This window comes from Gracilinanus agilis, chromosome 2, assembly GCF_016433145.1.
Source record: "Gracilinanus agilis isolate LMUSP501 chromosome 2, AgileGrace, whole genome shotgun sequence".
In the NCBI taxonomy this organism is placed as follows: Eukaryota; Metazoa; Chordata; class Mammalia; order Didelphimorphia; family Didelphidae; genus Gracilinanus; species Gracilinanus agilis.
Window position 1 is genome coordinate 525,690,296 of NC_058131.1, and position 20,431 is coordinate 525,710,726.

General features: G+C 40.7%; 1 protein-coding gene across 1 annotated transcript in view; it reads left to right on the forward strand.

Moving 5' to 3' along the window:
* Positions 1-1,564: 1,564 nt before the first annotated feature.
* Positions 1,565-20,431, forward strand: part of EPB42 (erythrocyte membrane protein band 4.2) — a 21,580-nt gene continuing 2,713 nt past the window's right edge. The window contains exons 1-11 of the mRNA XM_044662186.1: positions 1,565-1,631; positions 7,817-8,002; positions 8,842-9,075; positions 13,511-13,629; positions 14,004-14,108; positions 15,309-15,486; positions 16,763-16,901; positions 17,637-17,746; positions 18,184-18,426; positions 18,957-19,253; positions 19,580-19,740. Coding sequence (XP_044518121.1) covers positions 1,622-1,631; positions 7,817-8,002; positions 8,842-9,075; positions 13,511-13,629; positions 14,004-14,108; positions 15,309-15,486; positions 16,763-16,901; positions 17,637-17,746; positions 18,184-18,426; positions 18,957-19,253; positions 19,580-19,740 — 1,782 coding nt within the window. The 5' untranslated portion in view covers positions 1,565-1,621. The remainder of the gene's footprint in view (positions 1,632-7,816; positions 8,003-8,841; positions 9,076-13,510; positions 13,630-14,003; positions 14,109-15,308; positions 15,487-16,762; positions 16,902-17,636; positions 17,747-18,183; positions 18,427-18,956; positions 19,254-19,579; positions 19,741-20,431) is intronic.

Sequence of the window (20,431 nt, forward strand, 5' to 3'; positions counted from 1 at the left end):
AAAGTTTATTCACAGGTCAAAGAAAACAAATAGATCTCTTATCAGAGCTCATGAAAAACTTGGGCAGCTCCTAATGAATAAAACTTACTCAGTGATCTAGAAAGCCTCTGTCATTTATGGCCATGTTGTAGGTGGTGCCCTTACCAGTCAGGGCTTCTGGGGGTCTCTCAACGTAGAACCTATGCAGACCTCTGCACAATCTGGATGGCCAATGATCCCCGAAACTCTCAGGAGTCCCATCGTCCTGCCTGCAGTTCTGGGCTCTTCCCAGCAGATGGTAACATAGCCCTTGTCCTAGAGAAAGTCCCAGTTCAATATGGCAGACGGTAGTATTTCAGTTTTCCTTCTCACTGCAATATCACAGTTCAAGTGAAATAGGGAACCCCTCTCTATTTTGCAGTTCCTCACTGGTATTCCTTACTTGCTCACACAAAAATGTGCCAAGGAATTAGAAGCATACTTTATCCCTCTTATCTTCTAGCCGGTCTCCATCACCCACACTGGGTTGGGACAAAGTAACTTCACACTCTTCAGTTCCCATGCAGTGTGTTTCCCATATACTTTGGTACTTTCCATTGAGAAAATATTCCAGTTCCTTTGCACTCGTCTCTCAAACCCAGGAGAACTTGGCACTTTTTATCTATGTACTGGAGGAGGATTTAAAATCCACTAACCTGCTTTTCACCAGCCTTGTGGAGGAATGGTAGAACCAAGACTTCTCAGGGAATTAATCTATACCCAAGAAAGTAGAAGAAAGAAGGGGAAATGAGGTTCCTAACACGTTTATTTTTCAAAATGAATCTTATCACCTTTGGTCTTTCAATTAATCTTAAACTAGGGCAGGTAGGTGGCAGAATGGCTAGAACACTGGGCTTGGAATCAGAAAGTCTCATCCCCCTGAGTTCAAATCTCAACCTCAGATACTTACTAGCTGCATGATTCTAGGCAAATCCCTTAACCCAGTTTGACTCAGTTTCCTTATCTGTCAAATGAGCTGGAGAAGGAAATGGCTGACCGCTCCAGTATCTTTGTCAAGAAAACTCCCAAAAAGGGGTGACCAAGATGTGAGATACAACCAAAATGACTAAGCAATATTTTTTTCAATAGGCGTAACCAGAAAGTAGAAGGACAGCCATTGAAAAACTTTGTGCTCATGTTCAGAGTTTTTCCTGATCCTTGCAAATGGAAATGCTTTGAGATTTCTCTTTCTCTGGGCTTTTTGTTCCCATTGTATCTAAAGCAATGGGACAACTGTAGGGACAGCTGCCTGGAGAGGTGGGGTGATATTTGTCCAAGGCCAGGAAAGTTTATAGCTCTTTTCCCCTAGCCTAATGAGAACACACCCACCCCAAACAGTATGGAGTCCAAAGATAAAAGAAAAATGGGTCATCTTCAGAGGACAGGTCAGTAAGATAACCAAAGGGGAGGGAACAGAAGAGATGGAGCCTGTGTTGGGCCCCAAGAGGGAAAGTGGAAACAAGTCATTGCCATTCACAGGTTCTTAAAGCCCATCCTTTCAACCATCAGCTTGGGAAACATTCAAAGTGTCTGTCCAGAAACAATAGTCTGAGAACCAGAGAGCTTCCTCGTACAGTTGAGTAGAGAATAGGAACGTGAAGACATGGGACAAGGTAAGCTGGATATGGGGTCTATGCTGTCTTTCCATGCGTGGGAAGTTATCGTTAGAATTAAAGACCCTGATGGTAGTGCTGGAATTAGGAAGTGAATTCCTCAACCTCATTTGTCAAGAGTCAAAAGTGCTTAAGTAATTAAATATGAACCCATGGGTCTATGAATAAATAAACCAGATATCTTTATCCTTTCTGGAGGTAAGGGGGATAAGGAGTAAAGAAATATATAGTGATGGAAACTCTGTCCAGAGAGTGCTCTGGTATTATAGGTATTTACCTGGGCTTTTTGTTGGAAGGCATTTCACCATGAGACTAATGCCTAAAAGGGAAAACACTAACAAATGACATAGAATGGCTCAGAGGATAGATAGCTAGGCCTGGAATTGGGAGGATCTGGGTTCAAATTTGGTCTCAGACACATCTTAGCTGTATGACCCTGGGCAAGTCACTTAACCTCGATCATCTAGCCCTTACTGCTCTTCTGCCTTAGAATAAATACTGTTCATTCTAAAACAGAAGGTAAGGATTTTTTAAATGACATTGGATAAATTCATATCCAGCAAATTGATAGATAACAAAAAATGGGAATAGTAGATATTATTACATGGGCTGTGTGGAGACATACATTGTTGGTGGAACAGTGGATTAATTTAAAAAAATTTAAACCACAATTCTAGAAAACAATTTAGAATGATGCAAATAAAGTCATGAAAATATCCATATCCTTTGACCCAGAAACGTCACTGCTAGACTTATATCCTCAGGAAATCATTAACAAAAAGCAGTCTCCGTGTACAACAAAATATTTATAATAGCGCAAAACATTTATAGTAGTATTTTTTTGTGGTACTCAAGTCCTTAGAAACAAATAAATGTCCATCAGTTTGGGAAATGATCAAACAAAATTGTGGCACATGAATATGATGGTTGATGAACATAAAAAAATATTAGAAAAGTATGGAAAACTTTACATTATTTGATGCAAACTGACATTGGCAGAGCAAAGAAATTTAAATATACAATGACTACAATATACAATACAAATACAATACAAATTCACTACATGTGAAAGAATAAAGAGCAAATTTGTATACAGTACAAATACAATACAAATTCACTACATGTGAAAGAATAAAGAGCAAATTTGTATACAATACAAATTCACTACATGTGAAAGAATAAAGAGCAAATTTGGCCCCAAAGAAGAGACACAGAAAGGTGTTTCCCCCTTCTTTGCAAAGGTCACTGTCCTTGGTGGGGAACACTGTATCTAATTTCAGAATTTTTTGATTCAGTGATCAATCTTGCTGAATTTATTTTCCCTTTTTCCTTTTTAAAAGTAGATTTATCATGAAGGATGGCAGAGGTATACAGGGGACTGTCTAGGCAAAGTAAAAATAAAAGATACCAATAAAAATTCATTAAAAAATTAATCCCTTTCTTCCTCCAAAGCTCGGCTTAAAAGGTGCCACCTAATTAGAATGTTATTTGTGCCTTCCTCCTGCCTTATAGGGAGGATGAATCTATATTTTGCATAGATTTTGCATAGATTTACATATGACCTTGTTGACAGGGACATAATGGAAGCTGCTAGCTGTTTCCTTTTGGTAAATTGAAAGCTCCTTAAAGGAAGATTCTGTTTAATGCTTGTAATTTGTATAACCAGACCCTAGTACAATACCTGACATATAATGGGCAATTACTAAATATTTTTTGATGGATTAATGACTACAATTACCCAGTGATCTGTTGGCCCCTGCACTTAGTTGCTATAATGACTATGCTCGTTACAATGTCTACCCTAGGTAGAGGATCCTATTACCTAAGAGAAGTCAGTTCCCTACCTCCTCTCATTATTCTGGGAGTGAAAGAGAGGGAAGGAATAAATATTTATTAAGCACCTACTATGTGCCAGATACTGTGCAAAGCATTTTATAAATATTATCTCATTAAACAATAGTGATAAAAATCCCTAATTTTAAGCCATTGCTGACTTATACACAGCTATCAAGATTTTCAGATCTCTGGTTCTCTCTCTGTCAAGATTCCACAAAGCCAGTCCCGCCCAATCTTGCATTTGTATAATTTGTTTTTTTCTACTTAAGTGAATTATCTGGCACTGGCACTCCATTTTCATCTTGTTTTTATCTGCCCAGTTCTCCAACTTGGCAAGGTCATATTTGAATTTGAATCTAGTTCTCTAAAATATCTCTAAGATAATTCTCCTGAATTTGGTGTCACCATTAAATTTATGGGCCTATTCTTTCATCAGCTATACCATCAGTAAGAAAAGGAGAGAGAAGAAAATGATAGAAAAAATGCAATGATTCCTCTTCCCTTTCTTAATCTCTACCCTTTTCATCCCTACTTGCCTCTGGGAATTGGGAAAGATGCCAATTTAAATTAAGAGAGCTCTTAATTTTTTTAATTTATTTTTTCAATTAGCAAGTACTTATTCTCTCTTCCCACCTCCATAGTTCCATAAAAAAAAGAAAATACCTTGTATCTATTGGACAGGGTATCCTCCAAATGTAACATGAGTCTCTTTGTGTGGCCCAAAGGGATATGGAATAGACACTTCTGGTGTCTTCTCTCTTGCTTTCCTCAGCTCCAACTTGACCTTGATGCAGATGTAGGGCATTGATCTCTACCAATAAGAAGAGAGTGCCATACCAATGGGCTTTGGAACTGGGGTTACATATGGCACACACATAAACAAATAAAACAAATTCCTGCATTGACTATGTAAAAATGTATGTCTTATTCTGTATTTGAGTCCATTATCTCATTGGCAAGAGTTGGTAGTATTCTTCATCATCAGTTTTCTGAAGCTTTTAGTTATTGCATTGATCAAAGTTCTTAAACTTCCAAAGTTGTTTGTCATCACATTGTTCCTCTTACTGTATAATTTGTTCTCCTGGATCTTCAATCTTCACTCTACATTGGCTCATACAAATCTTTCCAAGTTTCTCCCTAGTAATCATCCCTTTCATCATTTCTAATGGCACGATGATATTCCACTTCCTTTGTTTACCATTGTGAAGGGTTAAATTTTGGGGGTAGGTGTTTGAACAAAAGTCAGGAGAGCAGTTTCTTAAACACAAAACACTTAGTTTATTATTAGGAAAGTACGGATAGAAAATAGAAAGGAGGAAAATGAGAGTAATCTTATAGTTTATAACTATACCTAAAATCCCAATCCTATCTAAAATTTTTCTAAAAAACCCTAAATCTATCTGCCTTCGAGGGCAGTGCCTTTTGCCATGGCAAAGCCCAGGCCTAAACTTCTCTACACTGACTATCTAATAATTTACCCCTATCTATCTATCTATCTATCTATCTATCTATCTATCTATCTATCTATCTATCTATCTGTCTGTTTGTCTGTCTGTCTGTCTATCTATCTACCCAAGACAATCAATAATCAATAAGGCTGTTAAGGCCTTATATCAGTTTCTATGTCTCCAACTCTCAGTTAGAAATTACCAGTCCCAGAGAGAGTGAGCCACACACTCCTCTCCCCAGGGGATCCAGAGACAAAAGCCCTTTCCAACCAACAACTGGAGCTGACTAACTCTCAGCCACATCCTTCTAACTGTCATCAACTGACTGTTTGCACAGCAAGGAGGCTCTTACTCTGAAATCTTTTTGCTCCCTTGCCTCTTAATTAGAAAAAAAGGGGAGAATTAAGAAAAAACTCTCTTAACACCATAATTTGTTCATCCATTCCCAGGTGAATGACCACGTTCTTAGTTTCTAGTTCTATGCTGCTACAAAAAGAGTGGCTAGAGATATTTTTAGATATTTGGATCCTTTTCCTTATTCTTTGATTTCTCTGGGATACAGAGCTCCAATGGCAATCTCCTTCTCTCCCAAAAAAAAGGAAAGAAAAAAATCCTTATAACAAATATGCTTATTCAAACAAAACAAATTCTCAAACGAACCCTTGAATTTTCAGAGAGAATTGTCTTGAAGATAAAAGAGATTTGCCATCAAGCAAATCTAAAGCAGGCCTGGTAAAAATCCACTTTCCAGGGCACAGCTGGATGACTCAGTGGACTGAGAGTCAGTCCTAGACTCAGGAAGTTCTAGGTTGAAATCTGGTCTCAGACACTTCCTAGCTGGGTGACCCTGGGCAAGTCACTTAACCCCCATTGCCTAGCCCTTACCACTCTTCTGCCTTGGAACCAATATAGAGTATTGATTCTAAGACAGAAGGTAAGGGTTTAAAAAAAAATTCATTCTCCAGGCCACTAGCCAGATCCTAGCTATGGCAGTATCAATTAGATAAATGCAAAAAGTGAAGGGTGCCCTTCAAACGAATAAGCAAATACCACCTGCTTTCTCATCAAAAAGTTGATTGTTTATATACAAAGATGGATATGCTGTGGTATAATCTAATGTAATGGACTAGCAGCAATGCAATGATCCAAGACAATTATGAGGGACTTATGAGAAAGAGCACTATCCACATTCAGAGGATGAACTGTGGGAGTAGAAACGCAGAAGAAAAACAACTGCTTGAACACATGGGCTGATGGGGATATGATTGGGGATGTAGACTCTAAAACGACCACCCCAGTGCAACTATCAGTAATATGGAAATAGGTCTTGATCAATGACACATGTAAAACCCAGTGGAAATGCAAGTCAGCTGGGGGGTGGGATGGAGGGGAGAGAAAGAACATGAATCAGGTAACTATGGAAAAAAATAATAATAAAAAAGTTGATTGTTTCAGATATTTAAAGCAACTGTCCCCTGGAGGAAACAACAACAAACTTTCTAACATCAGCTGATCTCCCATTACTCTCTTTGTGGATTTGCTAAGTTTTTCTCTTTTCTATCTCTCTGCATCTTCTCCCCTGATGATCTCATCCATAGAATTAAAGGATTTAGAAATGGAATAGACTTCAGAGGATATCTTGTCCAGATATATCATTTTACAGATGGGAAAAATGAAATCATTTTTTTAAACCCTTAACTTCTATCTTGGAATCGATATTAAGTATCAGTTCCAAGGCAGAAGAGTGGTAAATGCTAGGCAATTGGGGTCAAGTGACTTGCCCAGGGTAATAGAACTAGAAAGTATCTGAGGCCGCATTTGAACCCAGGACCTCCTGACACCAGGTCTGGAATTCTGTCCCCTATGCTAACTAGCTGTCCCTGAAAATGAAATCCTGACCACAGCAAACTAACATTTAAAGCTGGAAGGGGTCTTAAAGATCATTTGGTCCAACCTCTTCATATATATGATGAGGAAGTTGAGGCCCCAAGGAAGTTCAATGACTTGCCCAGTTTCCCATTGGGAGTATTAGAAATAGTTCTCTTACAGGGTTAGCTGGGTGGCTCAGTGGACAGAGAGCCAGACCCAGAGACAAGAAATCCTGGGTTCAAATCTGGACTCAGACACTTCCTAGCTGTGTGACCCTGGGCAAGTCACTTGACCCCCATTGCCTACCCTTACCACTCTTCTGCCTTGGAACCAATACACAGTATTGATTCCAAGATGGAAGGTAAAGGTTTAAAAAAAAGGGAATACACTCTAGTTATTTCACTTTACCCATCTATAAAATGAGAACACCTGTCAGCTAAGCATAATATCCTTTGTTCCTTCCTTAACCTTTGAGCATGTAAGACAAAGGCACAAAGATGACACAGTGGCTAGAACCCTAAGCCCAGAATTGGGAAGAAAGACCCAAGTTCAAGTAAAGCTTTAGACATTTACTAGGTGTGTAATCACTTAGTCTCCATTTGCCTTGGTTTCCCCAGCAGTCAAATGAGGATAACAATATCTGCCTGTCATGAACATCAAATGAGAAAATTTTTGTAAAGTTTTTAACCCAACACCTACCACATAGTAGGTGCTTAACAAATTCTTGACCCTTCCCTCCCTTGGATAAATCGCTTGAGCCTCTTGTTCACCTTTTGGTTTCTTCCTCCAGAAAGTGATCTCTAAGGCTCTCTTACGGTCTACAAAACTCTGTGGTTCTGGGTCAATAGAAATACAAATTTTAGTGAGTAAAATATAAATTTTAGGTTGCAGGTCCTTGGTTAGAGGATCCCAGAGTCTGTGGATTGTAGGTTTTAGGGCCGTGGTCAGAAAAGATTGACAACAACTAGAACGAGTCCGGTTTTTGATCTAAGACACCGGCTTGAACCTCACAATTTCATTTCCCTCCAATAGCCCTGAATATCCAGAGCTGCGACTTGCAGATAACCAGAAACAATGAAGAACATCACACCATGGACATCAGTTCCAGGCGCCTCGTTGTCCGCAGAGGGCAGCCCTTCACCATCACCCTGCACCTCCGACCACTGGTTCGAGGATTCCTCCGGGTTTTAAAGAAGGTCTCCCTTGTGGCTCAAACGGGTAGGTAACCTTGGCAGAGGATGGACACACTTCCCAGGAGGGTGGGAAATATGGCCCTTTTTGTCTATTTAGAGGCACCTGTTGGCGCGGTGGATGGAGCACTGGGCCTGTATTGAAGAAGATCTGAGTTCAAATCTAGCCTTAGATACTAGCTGTGTGAACCAAAAAAGGTCACTTAATGTCCTTAGGATGTGGTGGGTACTTAATAAGTACTTGTTCCTTTCCCTTTCCTTCCCTATGTGGCAGAGCACTGAAAGGTAAAGTCACAATTGTGTCCAGTATTAGACATCCTCCAACTAGCAGATTGATCCACTAGAGATTACAGGGGCGTGAATGCCCAAGGGACATAATTTATAGAGACAAGGAACCCAACTTTGGGGGGGGGGAGATCACTGAAAGGCAAGGGTAAGGACAATTCAGATTAAGGGAATTTGGTAGTTCTATCCCACATCCCTTTTTTCCTCTGCTTTCAAAAAATACAGGCCATAGATAGTCTCATCAGTACCCTATGAGATTCTCTGAACCCTGACTATCCTTATTAAACCCTGAATTCTATTTTCCTGGATTAAAGGGAAAAAAAAGGCCAAGGAATGGGTTGAGGTTAGGGGTAGGGGTTTTGGGGGAGAGGGTATGAAGAAAGTTGCCTAAATATGGGGCAGCTAGATGGTACAATGCATAGATCACTGAGCCTAGACTTAAGAGAACTTGAGTTCCAATCCAGCCTCAGGGACTTACACACATCTCTCTATACTCACATCCCAACTAATTTGCACTCACACCACCAGCTTGTTATCAGCAAAGGTACCAAGTGCCAGAGTGATTCCTTTATGTCTCTTCAGGGGAACAGCCTTCCAAGACAAACAGGACCAAGGTCAAATTCCCCATCACCAGCCTAGGGAACCCTAAATGGTGGAGTGCAGCCATAGAAGACAGAGATTTCCAAACTTGGACCATCACGGTGACCACACCTGCTGATGCCATCATCGGCCACTACTCCCTCCTGCTTCGGGCCTCTCGAAGGACTCAGTACCCCCTGGGCCGCTTCACGCTACTTTTTAATCCCTGGGCACGAGGTAAGTTGTATCCTCGGACACCAGCTCTCTGGAGAAGAATATGGGCCCAGAGGACCTGGGTCTAGTGCACAGGCCACTAGATGACCCAATAGAAAGAGCTTTGGGCCTGGAGTCAGGAAGACCAGGAAAATTCGGGGAAATGCTACTTTGGCTTTAGTAATCACTCATTCAATCAATCAACCAGGGACAAAACCATTCAGAGAATAGAAGCATTTTCCTCCCCAGGAGAATACAAGGGAAATACAACTTTGGCTTCAATGATCCCTTATTCAATCAACCAATCAACAAGAATTTATTTAGTACCTATGATGCTCCAGGAGTTGTATAAAGCACTAGGGTTGTAAAAAGAAAAAAATGAAAGTAGATGGCACAGTGCCAGACTTGGGAATCAGGAAGGCTAGAATTCCAATCTAGTCTTTGACAATTATTAACTTTGTGAACTTGGGCAAGTCACTTACCCTCTATCTGCCTTAGTTTCTCAGTGGTAAAATGGAGATAATCATAAAACTTATTTCTCAGGGTTCTTACAGCAATAAAAATGAGATAATATTTGTAAAGTATTTAGCCTAGTGCCTGGCACATAGTAGGCATTTCATAAAAACTTCTTTCCTTGCTGCCTAATCCCTGCCCTCAAAAAATGTATATTCTGTTAAAGATATGTGAACAAATAAAGCTTATACAAAATAAGCAGAATAACTACAAAACAAACGTGAAGTAGTTAGGGAAAGCACAACTACTAGGCAAGATTTAAAAAAAAAAAAAAACTGACCACCTTGGCTTGTTAGGATCTACTACCTCCAGGATCTTCTTCCTGTCTGCAATTGGGCATGTCTATCTGGGTGTCAGCACTTTATTGCCTCTTCTCATCTGCAATGTAATTAAGTTAATTGTTTTTAGAAATCTATTATAGATTCCAAGGATATATCTACCTCATTTGGGGACTGGATCATAAGTCATCTATCTGTACTCATTAACTGATGGATGCTTGGAATTGTGTCCTCTTGAACTCAGCAGGAAAATTTAATCAAGATAATGCACAGAGGGATGTCCTGATTTTAAGCCTAGAACTTAAAGGGGAAAAAAAAGGAAGGATCAGATCCCAGAATGAAAGAATGCAATTAAGTGGCTGATGATGACTACCTACAATGAGATATTACCTTTTCTGGAGGACACCAAATTTCAGGAGCACCTTCAAATCTTGGTTTGAGGTTATTCTGAGCTATCTTTGTAGAAGACATCCAGAATGAAGGGATTGATAGCCCAAGAAGAGAGCATGGAATATGAGGAACTAGAGAGAATTATATGGATGTACCATTTTGGGATCTTGGAGTCATTCCTTCTGCAATCTTTCCTTCCCTATGTCCCTGGGGTCTAGAGAGGAGTGAGGGCATCTGGCCGGGCAAGTGGAAATCAACCTAAGGAAATGTGTCCTGCCTTGGTACTGAACTTCTTAGCAATCAGGACATCCATCTGGCTAAAAACTCATATAGTCTTCTCAAGTTCCCCAACTTGCCCTTTCAGTTTGGGAGAAATGGAACTCTTAGAATGGAAGAAGTCTGTGAGAGTTCTAGATCAACTTAGAACCCCCAGAATGAAAGCACTCTGGATCTCAGTTCTCTCCTACCATTGTGTCACAACGGATATCCTGTTGTTAGTAACCTCGAAAGAGAAAGGGTTCTTGAAAGAGTCCCGGCTGGAAAGTCCTTAGCTTGTGGTTGCTTAGATCCTGTGTCATAACTTTGGGGTCCTACAATCTGAAAACTGCCTATTCCTGTCCCTTGCCCATTTATCAATTGGGGAATGGCTTGATTTTTTTGTACAATTGATTTAGTTCCTTAAATATTTGAGAAATTAGATCTTTGTCTGAGCTTTTTGTTATAAAGATTTTTCCCCTCAATTTGTTGCTTCCCTTCTAATTTTGGATGCATTGGTTTATTTGTACAAAACCTTTTTAATTTAATGTAATTAAAATTATTCATTTTATATTTTGTGATATTCTCTATTTCTAGCTTTGTCTTAAATTCTTTTCTTTCCCATAGGTCTGGCAGGTATACTATTCTATGTTCATCTAATTTACTTATAGTTTCCTTCTTTATATTTAAGTCATTTACCCATTCAGAATTTATCTTGGTATAGGGTGTGAGATGATGATCTAAACCTAAACTCTCCCACACTATTTACAGTTTTCCCAGCAGTTTTTGTCAAACAGTGGGTTCTCATCCCAAAAGCTGGGATGAGACACTATCTTGCTGATGTCATTTACCCCTAGTCTATTCCACTGATCCTCCTTTCTGTCTCTTAGCCAGTACCATACTGTTTTGATGACCACTGCTTTATAGTACAGCTTAAGATCTGGTACTGCTAGGCCCCCCTCCACATTTTTTTCATTATTTCCCTTGATATTCTTGATCTTTAGTTCTTTCAAATGAACTTTATGATTTTTTTCTAATTCAGCAAAAAACAGTTTCTTGGTAGTTTCATAGGTATGGCACTGAATTAGTAAATTAATTTGGGTAGGACTGTCATTTTTGTTATGTTAGCTCATCCTACCCATAAGCAATTAATGTTTTCCCAATTATTTCTTCACCCAAATCTTAAAGGAAACCAGGGATTCTAAGAGACAGAGATTAGGAAAAAGCATTCAAGAAATGGGGATGGGGAAGCTAGGTGGCTCAGTGGTTTGAGAACCAGATCCAGAGATGGGAGGTCCTGGGTTCACATCTGACCTCAGATACTTCTTGCTGTGTGACCCTGGGCAAGTCATGTAATCTTGTTTGCCTAGTTCTTACTTTCTCTTTTGACTTGGAACCAATCCATGGTACTAATTCTAAGATAGAAAGGAAGAGAGAAATGAGAAAAGAGAGAGAGAAATGGGTGTCAGCTGGTGTTAATTTGCAGAGTGTTGTATTCTAGAAAAATCGAGTGTACCAGTGTGACTAGATGATAGAGTCCAGTGAAGGGAGTGCAATGTAAGAAAATTAGAAAGTCAGGACAGACCCAGACTGTGAAAAGCTTCAAATGCCAAGCAAAGTACTTTATATTTGGTCCTGGAGGTAACAGGAAGACACTACAGTTTGGCCGAAAAAAGGAAGGTGACATAGTGAGATCTACACTTTAGGAAAATCACTTTGGAAACTAAATGGAAAAAGAATTGTAGCCAAAGAAAAGAAGATAAAAGAAGCATTTTTAATGCACAAAAGAGAATAAATCAACCAAGCAGATTTTTAAGTGCCTATTATGTGTCAGGCACTGTGCTAAGAATAGGGGATTCAAAAAGACAGTTCCTGCCCTCAAAGAGCTTACAGTCTAATGGAGGAGACAACCCACAAAGAAATATACACAAAGCAAGCCAAAAACAGGATATATTGTTTGTTGCTTAGTCACTTTCAGTTATGTCTGACTCTTTGGAACCCCTTTTGGGTTTTTTTTTTTTTTGGCAAAGATACTACAATGGCTTGCCACTTTGCTCTCCAGCTCATTTTATTGGATGCAGCAACTGAGGCAAACAGGACTAAGTGACTTCCCCAGAGTCACATAGCTAGTAAATGTTTGAGGCCAGATTAGAAATCACCAGTTGAGACTTCCTAACTCCAGGCCCAACACACTATCTGAGTCACCTAAATAATGAACAGAAGGAAGGCATTGGAAATAAGTCAGATTGGCAGGGTTTGGGGTAGGGACAGCTAGGTGGCTCAGAGGATAGAGAGCCAAGCCTAGACACTTGTGGTATCCCTTTTCAAGTTCCTCATTGGCTTTGAATCAAGAAAATCCTGCCCCCATTAATAACAGAAAGATGCTCCCTGAATCTAGTCACAAGGTTCATCGTTGCCCTCTTTTCTGAGACCTACTACTTTGGCTATAGTCGAAAGGTCTGGAATGAGGGTAGGGAGTGTGGAGATTAAAATTAATATGCAAAATACTAAATATTATATGTATGAATATCTTATTAATAATAAACTAACAGAGAGACTAACTAAAAGGTACTAACTAGCCCATTCCCAGGAACCAAAGAGAAAGAGGGTGGAGTCACAGCCAAATATAAAACAATAACGTGACCACACAAACATGGAGGTGCAGGAGAGATTAAAAGGAATTTTGGGAAAACTAAGGAACTTATGGGGGATGAAGTCCAAGGTTCAAAATCTCCATTTATACAGGAGGAGGGAATGTTATTTTTCCTTCTTTCCACATAGTCAGAAGGTGTCAACAAATAATGATGATGCTAGGAGCCTCATAACATCTCCTGCTCTCCACCAAAGAAAGCAGGCCCCCAAAGCCTGGTTATTGAAGGAGTGATACAAAGGAGTCTTCTCATTGCCCCCAGGCAGAGTTAGGAAGACCTCTACTGACCCCCCACCATTTTTCCCTGAGGGATTGAAGGTCATGCCGTTGAGAATAACTCTGGGTACCATCTTGTTTTGATCTTGTCCACTAGAGGATGCAGTCTTCTTGGAGAACGAGGCACAGCGCAGGGAATATTTGCTGAGCCAGAATGGCCTCATCTACCTGGGCACATCGGATTGCATCCAGCCACACCCTTGGGACTTTGGCCAGGTACTGAACCTCTTAGGTTAGGACCAACAGGGACAATGGGGTTGCCAATCTCAGAGTCCATTTCAAAGATGGAAGTCCAAATTTCCTTGATCTCAGGGCATGTCAGTAGGTCATTCTTTTCCTCTGGGTTAACGCCTTGATTGGACAAACACTTGCCAGAGCATGGAGAAGGAAGAAGAAACAGGACGTAGTGAAAGTCTCTTGATTAGGCAGAGAGGGTGGAGAAGAGGGACCAGTTGGGCAAGAGAAGGGAGGGGGAAGATTCCGGAAAAGGGTGAGGAAGGATGGCTCAAGTTGGAAACTTTTCTTACAAAGGACTAACAGAGGAGGTCTTTTAAGGACTTTGACGCATCCCCCCTTCGTTGCAATTACAGTTTGAGGTCAATGTCATTGATCTCAGTCTCAGTTTACTGGAAGTAGATAAGAAAGTCAACCAGTGGAATGACCCTATCCATGTGACCCGGGTGCTTGGAGCCTTGGTAAGTGAATGGTATGAAAAAGTTGAGAGAGAGAGAGAGAGAGAGAGTATGCGTGTGTCTGTCTGTCTGTCTGTCTCTCTATGTCCATATTGCTGTCTGTATTTGCAGGCTCCTCTTGTATAATTACAAAATGAATATTAGGTAGGTAGGGAAGAGGAAGAAGTTAGGTGGCTCAATGGATAGAGTGCTGACTCTGGAGTCGGGAAGACTTGAGTTCAAATCTGACCTCAGACACTAGCTGCGTGACCCTGGGCAGGCCACTTTAATTCTGTTTGCCTTCATCTGTTGGAGAAGGAAATGGCAAACCACTCTAGTATTTTTGCTAAGAAAACCCCTGGGAGAGTTTTTGGCATCCTATAGTCCACAGAGTCACCAAGAGTCAGACGTGACTAAAAAATAACAATAGCAAAGTTAGGAAGGGAAGGCACTAGCAGTTGGGAGGAGAATCAGAAAAGGTTTCATGTAGAAAAAAGAAGTACTTGGCTTTGTATCTCAGTCTAGCGCCTGGCACGGGGCTCTGAACACAATAGTCATTTAATAAATGTTGGTGAAGACTCACTTTGGAAGTAAGGGGGGAAAATACAACCCAGTTTTACGTTCCAGTTTTGAATCCCATTAGTTTTATTCTTTCTCCCTCCTGGAGGCTAGGGTTCTTGGGAAGTGTCTATCTCTAATATTTGCTATTTACATATTTATGAAGGTTTGATTTTTAAATTGTACTGGAGTCTCAGAGTCAGGATTGCCCATAATGCCATTTCTTACAGATTCTCCTGGTACTTCCCCCAGGCTGCTTACAACCCTTCCAAAAGAATGACATTTTTTCATGAGTGGACCTGGTCACTTCGATGAAGAAATGGATGAGGCACAGGGGATTAGGCTAGGAGAGGGCATAGAAGTGGCCTGATACAAAGTAGGGTAGAATGAAAAAGAGAAGGAGAGGAAGCAGAGCAGAGATGGAGGAGGGAAAAGGCGAGAAAAGAAAGAGGAGAGGAGAGAAAGAAAAGGAGGAAAAGAAGGAAGAAGACAAGAAAGGAGAAAGAAAACAAATAGGTCAAAAAATGAGAAAAACTAAGAAGGATGGAGAGGCCACCCAAACCTAGAAGTAGGCCCTTCACTTCCATTTGGCACAGGGCCTTTTCCTCTGCAGTATCTGAGGAGATCAGTACTAACATCTCTCTCCCACACCCAATTCTCCAACAGCTGAACGACAGGAAGGAGAAGAGTATTCTGGCCACATCTCAAACCCAAGATTCCAAGGACGAGAGATTCCTGTACAAGCGCCGAGGGAGTTTGCCCATCCTCAGGCACTGGCTCACTGGCCAAGGGCGGCAGGTGCCTGAAAAGCAGGCCTGGGTGTTGGCAGCTGTCACCTGTTCAGGTAAAAGGCTCTTCCTACCTGCCTAGCTCCCGCAGCTCACTAGTGTCACTGTTTTTTGTTTTATTTTGGTTTTATGATTTGAAAGAAATACTCTTCCCTTCTCAGAATATCATATCTTCCTTCAAACACAGATGAAACATTACCTTAACCCCATCCTGCCTCAAGGATTCCATTTCAGCATTCCCAAAGGTCCTACATATGTAGACATGTATATCTATAGATATATAAGACTATATATCTATGTATGTATCTGTATCTATATTATATTATCTCTCTGTGTATGGTATATGTGTGCTATTTTTGCATTTATTTGAAAGCCTTTAAAAACATTTTTAGGGCATACATTTTGAATTCAGAGTTGTCCCTCTTTCCCAAACCCATATTGAAGAAGGGAGAGAGAGAGAAAGAGAGAAAGAGAGAAAGAGAGAGAGGTGAATGGATGGATGGATGGATAGACAGACATATAGATGGATAGATAGATGGATAGATAGATAGATATGGAACCATATTTAGTCATTCACAGTTACTCCAAATAATATTACTGTTGCTGTATACCATATTCTTTTGGTTCTGCTCATTTCATTCGGCATTATTTCATGCAAGTCTTTCCATATTTTCCTAAATCTAAGCTGCTCATCATTTCTTACAGCATATTGGTATTCCATCACAATCATATACCACAACTCGTTCAGCCATTCCCCAGTTGATGGGCAGCCCTTCAGTTTCCATTTCTTTGCCACCACAAAGAGAAGTGCTCTAAATTTTTAGCATATAGAGGTTCTTTTCCTTTTTCCCTTGGAAACAGACCTGCTAGTGGTATTGCTGAGTCAAAAGTTATATACAGGGGGCAGCTGGATAGCTCAGTGGATTGAGAGCCAGGCCTAGAGACAGGAGGTCCTAGGTTCAAATCCGGCCTCAGACACTTCCCAGCTGTGTGACCCTGGGCAAGTCACTTGACCCCCATTGCCTACCCTTACCAATCTTCCACCTATAAGTCAATACACAGAAGTTAAGGGTTTAAAATTTAAAAAAAAGTTATATACAATTTTATAACTCTTTGGGTATAATTCCACATTTGGAAGGCTTTCTATGTTTTTATGTGTTACTTTTGTTCAATTAGAGTATGAATTCCATGGTCTTTTTCTTGAATTATACTTTCCCCAGCACCTACTATAGCATTCTGTACAGAGATAGAATGCAATAAATACTCTTTCCTGATATGATCACCATGTCGCCATGGGCCCAAACTTATCCACGATCTCCTTGTACCATACAGTGCTGAGGTCCCTAGGAATCCCTGCCCGAGTTATCACAATCTTTGACTCAGCCCAAGGCACAGGAGGAGCCTTGACCGTGAATGAATATTATGATGAGGATGGGCTTCAGACTGGAGAGGACCAAGGAAGCCGAATCAGGTGAGGAAACCCCAGAGGGCCAAAGGGAACAGTGTGGGATAGGGAATGAATGAAACCAAAGTGGTACAAATAATTAAGCAGGCCATCCAGAGCCATGTGTCCCACCTCCCATCGCCATCACAGATACACATTCAAAGGGTAGAGGCAGAGGAGGCAACTATCCATAAACCTTCCTAGCCAGTCAAAAAGCATTTATTAACCATTTCCTATGTACCAGGGACTGTACTAAGTGCTAGGGATACAAAGAAAGACAAGACCAAGGTGACTAGAAACAACCATTTTCCAGCCTCTTCCCTAGATTTATGCAGCAATTCTGCTACATCCCATTCCTTCTTTAATAAAGGTTTGTTTTGATAACTATTTATGGTATAAAGGAAATCCTGAGTTCTCAACATCTAGGCCATAAAGACCACAAGCTCTGATAGGATCTATCATACTGCAAAAGTCTTATGTTTATTATTCAGAGGCCATCCTAAGTTCAGAGAAAAAGTTAAAAGCTAGCCACCAGGTGCTGAGTCTTTTTGACTACAGCAACTAATAGAAGAAGAAGAATATGATAAGAATGATCACGAGAAAGGAAGAACCACCTAAAAATTAGAAGGGCTACCCTCTTGCATTGGTGGAGAGAGTACCCTCACTTGCAAAATCAGAGGTCTCTTAAATATTGAGGTTCTATTTCTAGAGCTTCTTTCCTGCTCCTTTCCTTCTTCAGTTTTTCCCTTTTGCTACTGACAGTATTTTCCAAGTCTCAACTGAATGTTGGATGACAAGACCTGATCTGCCCTCAGGTTATGGAGGATGGCAAATTGTGGACTCAAGCCTTCAGAAAGAAAGTGGCCATAATGGTAAGGATGGAAAAGCCCTAAAAAATGAAAAAAAGGTCAGAGGAAGAAATGAACACGGTGAAATGAATTCTGAGTTCCTTATACTTCTCCATGTTTTCTCATGCCACCATCTTAAGGATATTTCCAACATATTATGTGTTTTATCACCTGTTGATCAAAGCAAAAAAGTTGAGGTTTCTCATTACCACCAAAGGGTTATAATGTCCTTAGAACTTCCCTAAGATCTCCAATTTCAGAAACTCTATTCCCATTTCTTTCCATGATCTTGGGAGAAGAAGAATGATGGCCAGAATCTCCATAAGGCAAGAGGGAAAGGAGGAGTAAGAGGAACAGAGTATGGGCAAAGTCAAGAAGACCTCTTGCTTTGGGGCAATGCCTCTCATTCAGGAGTTACCAGAAGTTTTCCCTAATTTGATCTGTTTCTTTCTCTCTTTCAGTCTTGGGGACCTGTGACCTAGTTCCAGTTAAGGCAATCAAGGAAGGGGCTCTGGGGTTGAGTCCTGTGGCACCAGTTCTTTTTGCCTCACTCAATGCTTCCTGTGTAGTCTGGATGAGAACAAAGGATGGGGCAGTGGCTCGGGCTGATTCCAGCCCCAAGTATGTGGGCAACAACATCAGCACCAAGGGGGTTGGAGGGAATCGTTGTGAAGACATCACTCAAAACTACAAATATCATGAAGGTACAAAGCTGGACAGGGCAGGGCAGGACCATGACCCTCCTGACATCCAATACAGTTCTTGAGGGGCAATGGGGAGAGGGTTTCTTTGTAGATAATGATGATAATGATGATGACAACATAGTGATTTAAGGTTTACAAAGCATTTTACATATATCTTCTCATTTAATCTGACCAAATAGGAATAGATGAAAGGTAGTTATAAACTGAATAAGTGACTAGTACAGATCATCTAATCCAGTAGCTTTTAAATTGGGGTTCATGTACTTCCAAGAGTTCCATTAGCAGATTTCTAGGAATCCATAAACTTAGACTGGAAACCTATTTTGACAATTGTATTTCAATGCAATTATTTCCTTTGTAATCTTATGTACTTTATTTTATACATCTAAAAGCATCATTCTGAGAACTGGTCAAGAGCCTTTACTAGGCAGTTAAAGGACAGCCATGACACACACAAAAAAACAGTTAAGAACCCCTGATGCAACCTCCAAAGGTTGAGAGGTGAATTTTCTGTATCTTTCATCCTTCAGGATCTCCACAAAAAAGAGAGCAATTGGAGAAAGTCTGGAAAGAGAGAGCTGAACCTGGAAAGGTCAATGGGCTCTCCCTTAGTCCAGAAACATCAGGTCCTCTGCACATGCTCTTGGATTCATCCAGCTCCATGCCTTTGGATGGAGACGTTGAGTTAGCTGTGAAGTTGTTTAACCACACTAATGAGGAAAAGACTGTGGATCTGGTGATTGGGATCCAGGCCATGGACTATAATGGAGTCACCACTACACAACTCTACAAAAAGAAGTTATTCCTTACTCTTCAGGACAATGAGGGTAAAACAGATCCCCGTGTTGTCCCGACACAGCGCCCTCTGTTTTCCCTTGCAATGAGAGAAAGAGCCTCAGAGAAAGTTTTGGCAGGTCAATGAGGTCAAGATTCTAGACCCTGGTTTTATCAGTTCAAGAGATTTTTTTTCCAAAGAGGAAACTTAAACATGTCCTCCATTTCCCCCAAAGGATCGCCATATCCAGTGCTAGTCAAACTGTGGTTATTAGGGTAATGGCAGTTTAACCATCTTATAGCTGCGTGTCTCATTTTAAAGAGTCCTTCTCCAACCTTTCACTCTCTGCCTTTGGTCTCTGGTCCTCTTGTGTTGCAGTCAGAACCATCAGTACAAGCCTGTCCTCCTCTCATTTTGTACAAAGCCCTCCAGAGAACAGTATCCTGAGACTGACAGCTGTGGCAACCCACACAGATCCTGAGACTAACTACTTTGCTCAACGGGACATTGCCATCTGCAAACCACAACTCATCATTGAGGTCAGGGGCTGCTCCTTACCTGAATCACTCTCTCCCCTCAAATTCAAGAGTGGCATCTAGCCCTTTCAGCAAAAAGCAGAATGAACAATGATTTCTGCAGACAGTGCTGCAGAGTGAGCCAAGTGCCAGCTTTACCATAATGATTAGGAAGTCCTGTGCATTTGGGAGATATTTATTCTGTCTCCCAGAGAGACCTCTATCAATCATGTGAAACTTAAGCTTCCATCTTCTTCAGTTGTGAAGGTTTTCTTTTTTCTTTTCTTTATTTTTTTAAATTCAATTTTATTTTTAGTTCTGAATTCTCCCCTCCCTTTTTGTCATCCCCCAGCCACTGAGAAAGCCAGAAAAATGAAATCCATTACAAATATGTACAGTCATGCAAAATACATTCCTTTGTTAGTCATGAGGGAAGGAAGAAAACAAGGAAGGGAAGAAAGAAAGAAGGGAGAAAAGGGGAAAGAGGAGGGAAAGAGAAAAAGAGAGGGAGAAAAAGAAAGAGGAAAGAAGGTAAAAAGGAAGGAAGGAAGCAAGGAAGGAAGGGGGAGAGAGAAGAAAAAGGGAGGGAGGAAGTGAGGAAGGAAGCAAGGAAAGAAGGAAGGAAAAGAGAGACAGAGAGACAGAGAGAGAGAGAGAGGGAGAGAGAGAGAGAGAGAGAGAGAGAGAGAGAGAGAGAGAGAGAGAGAGAGAGCTG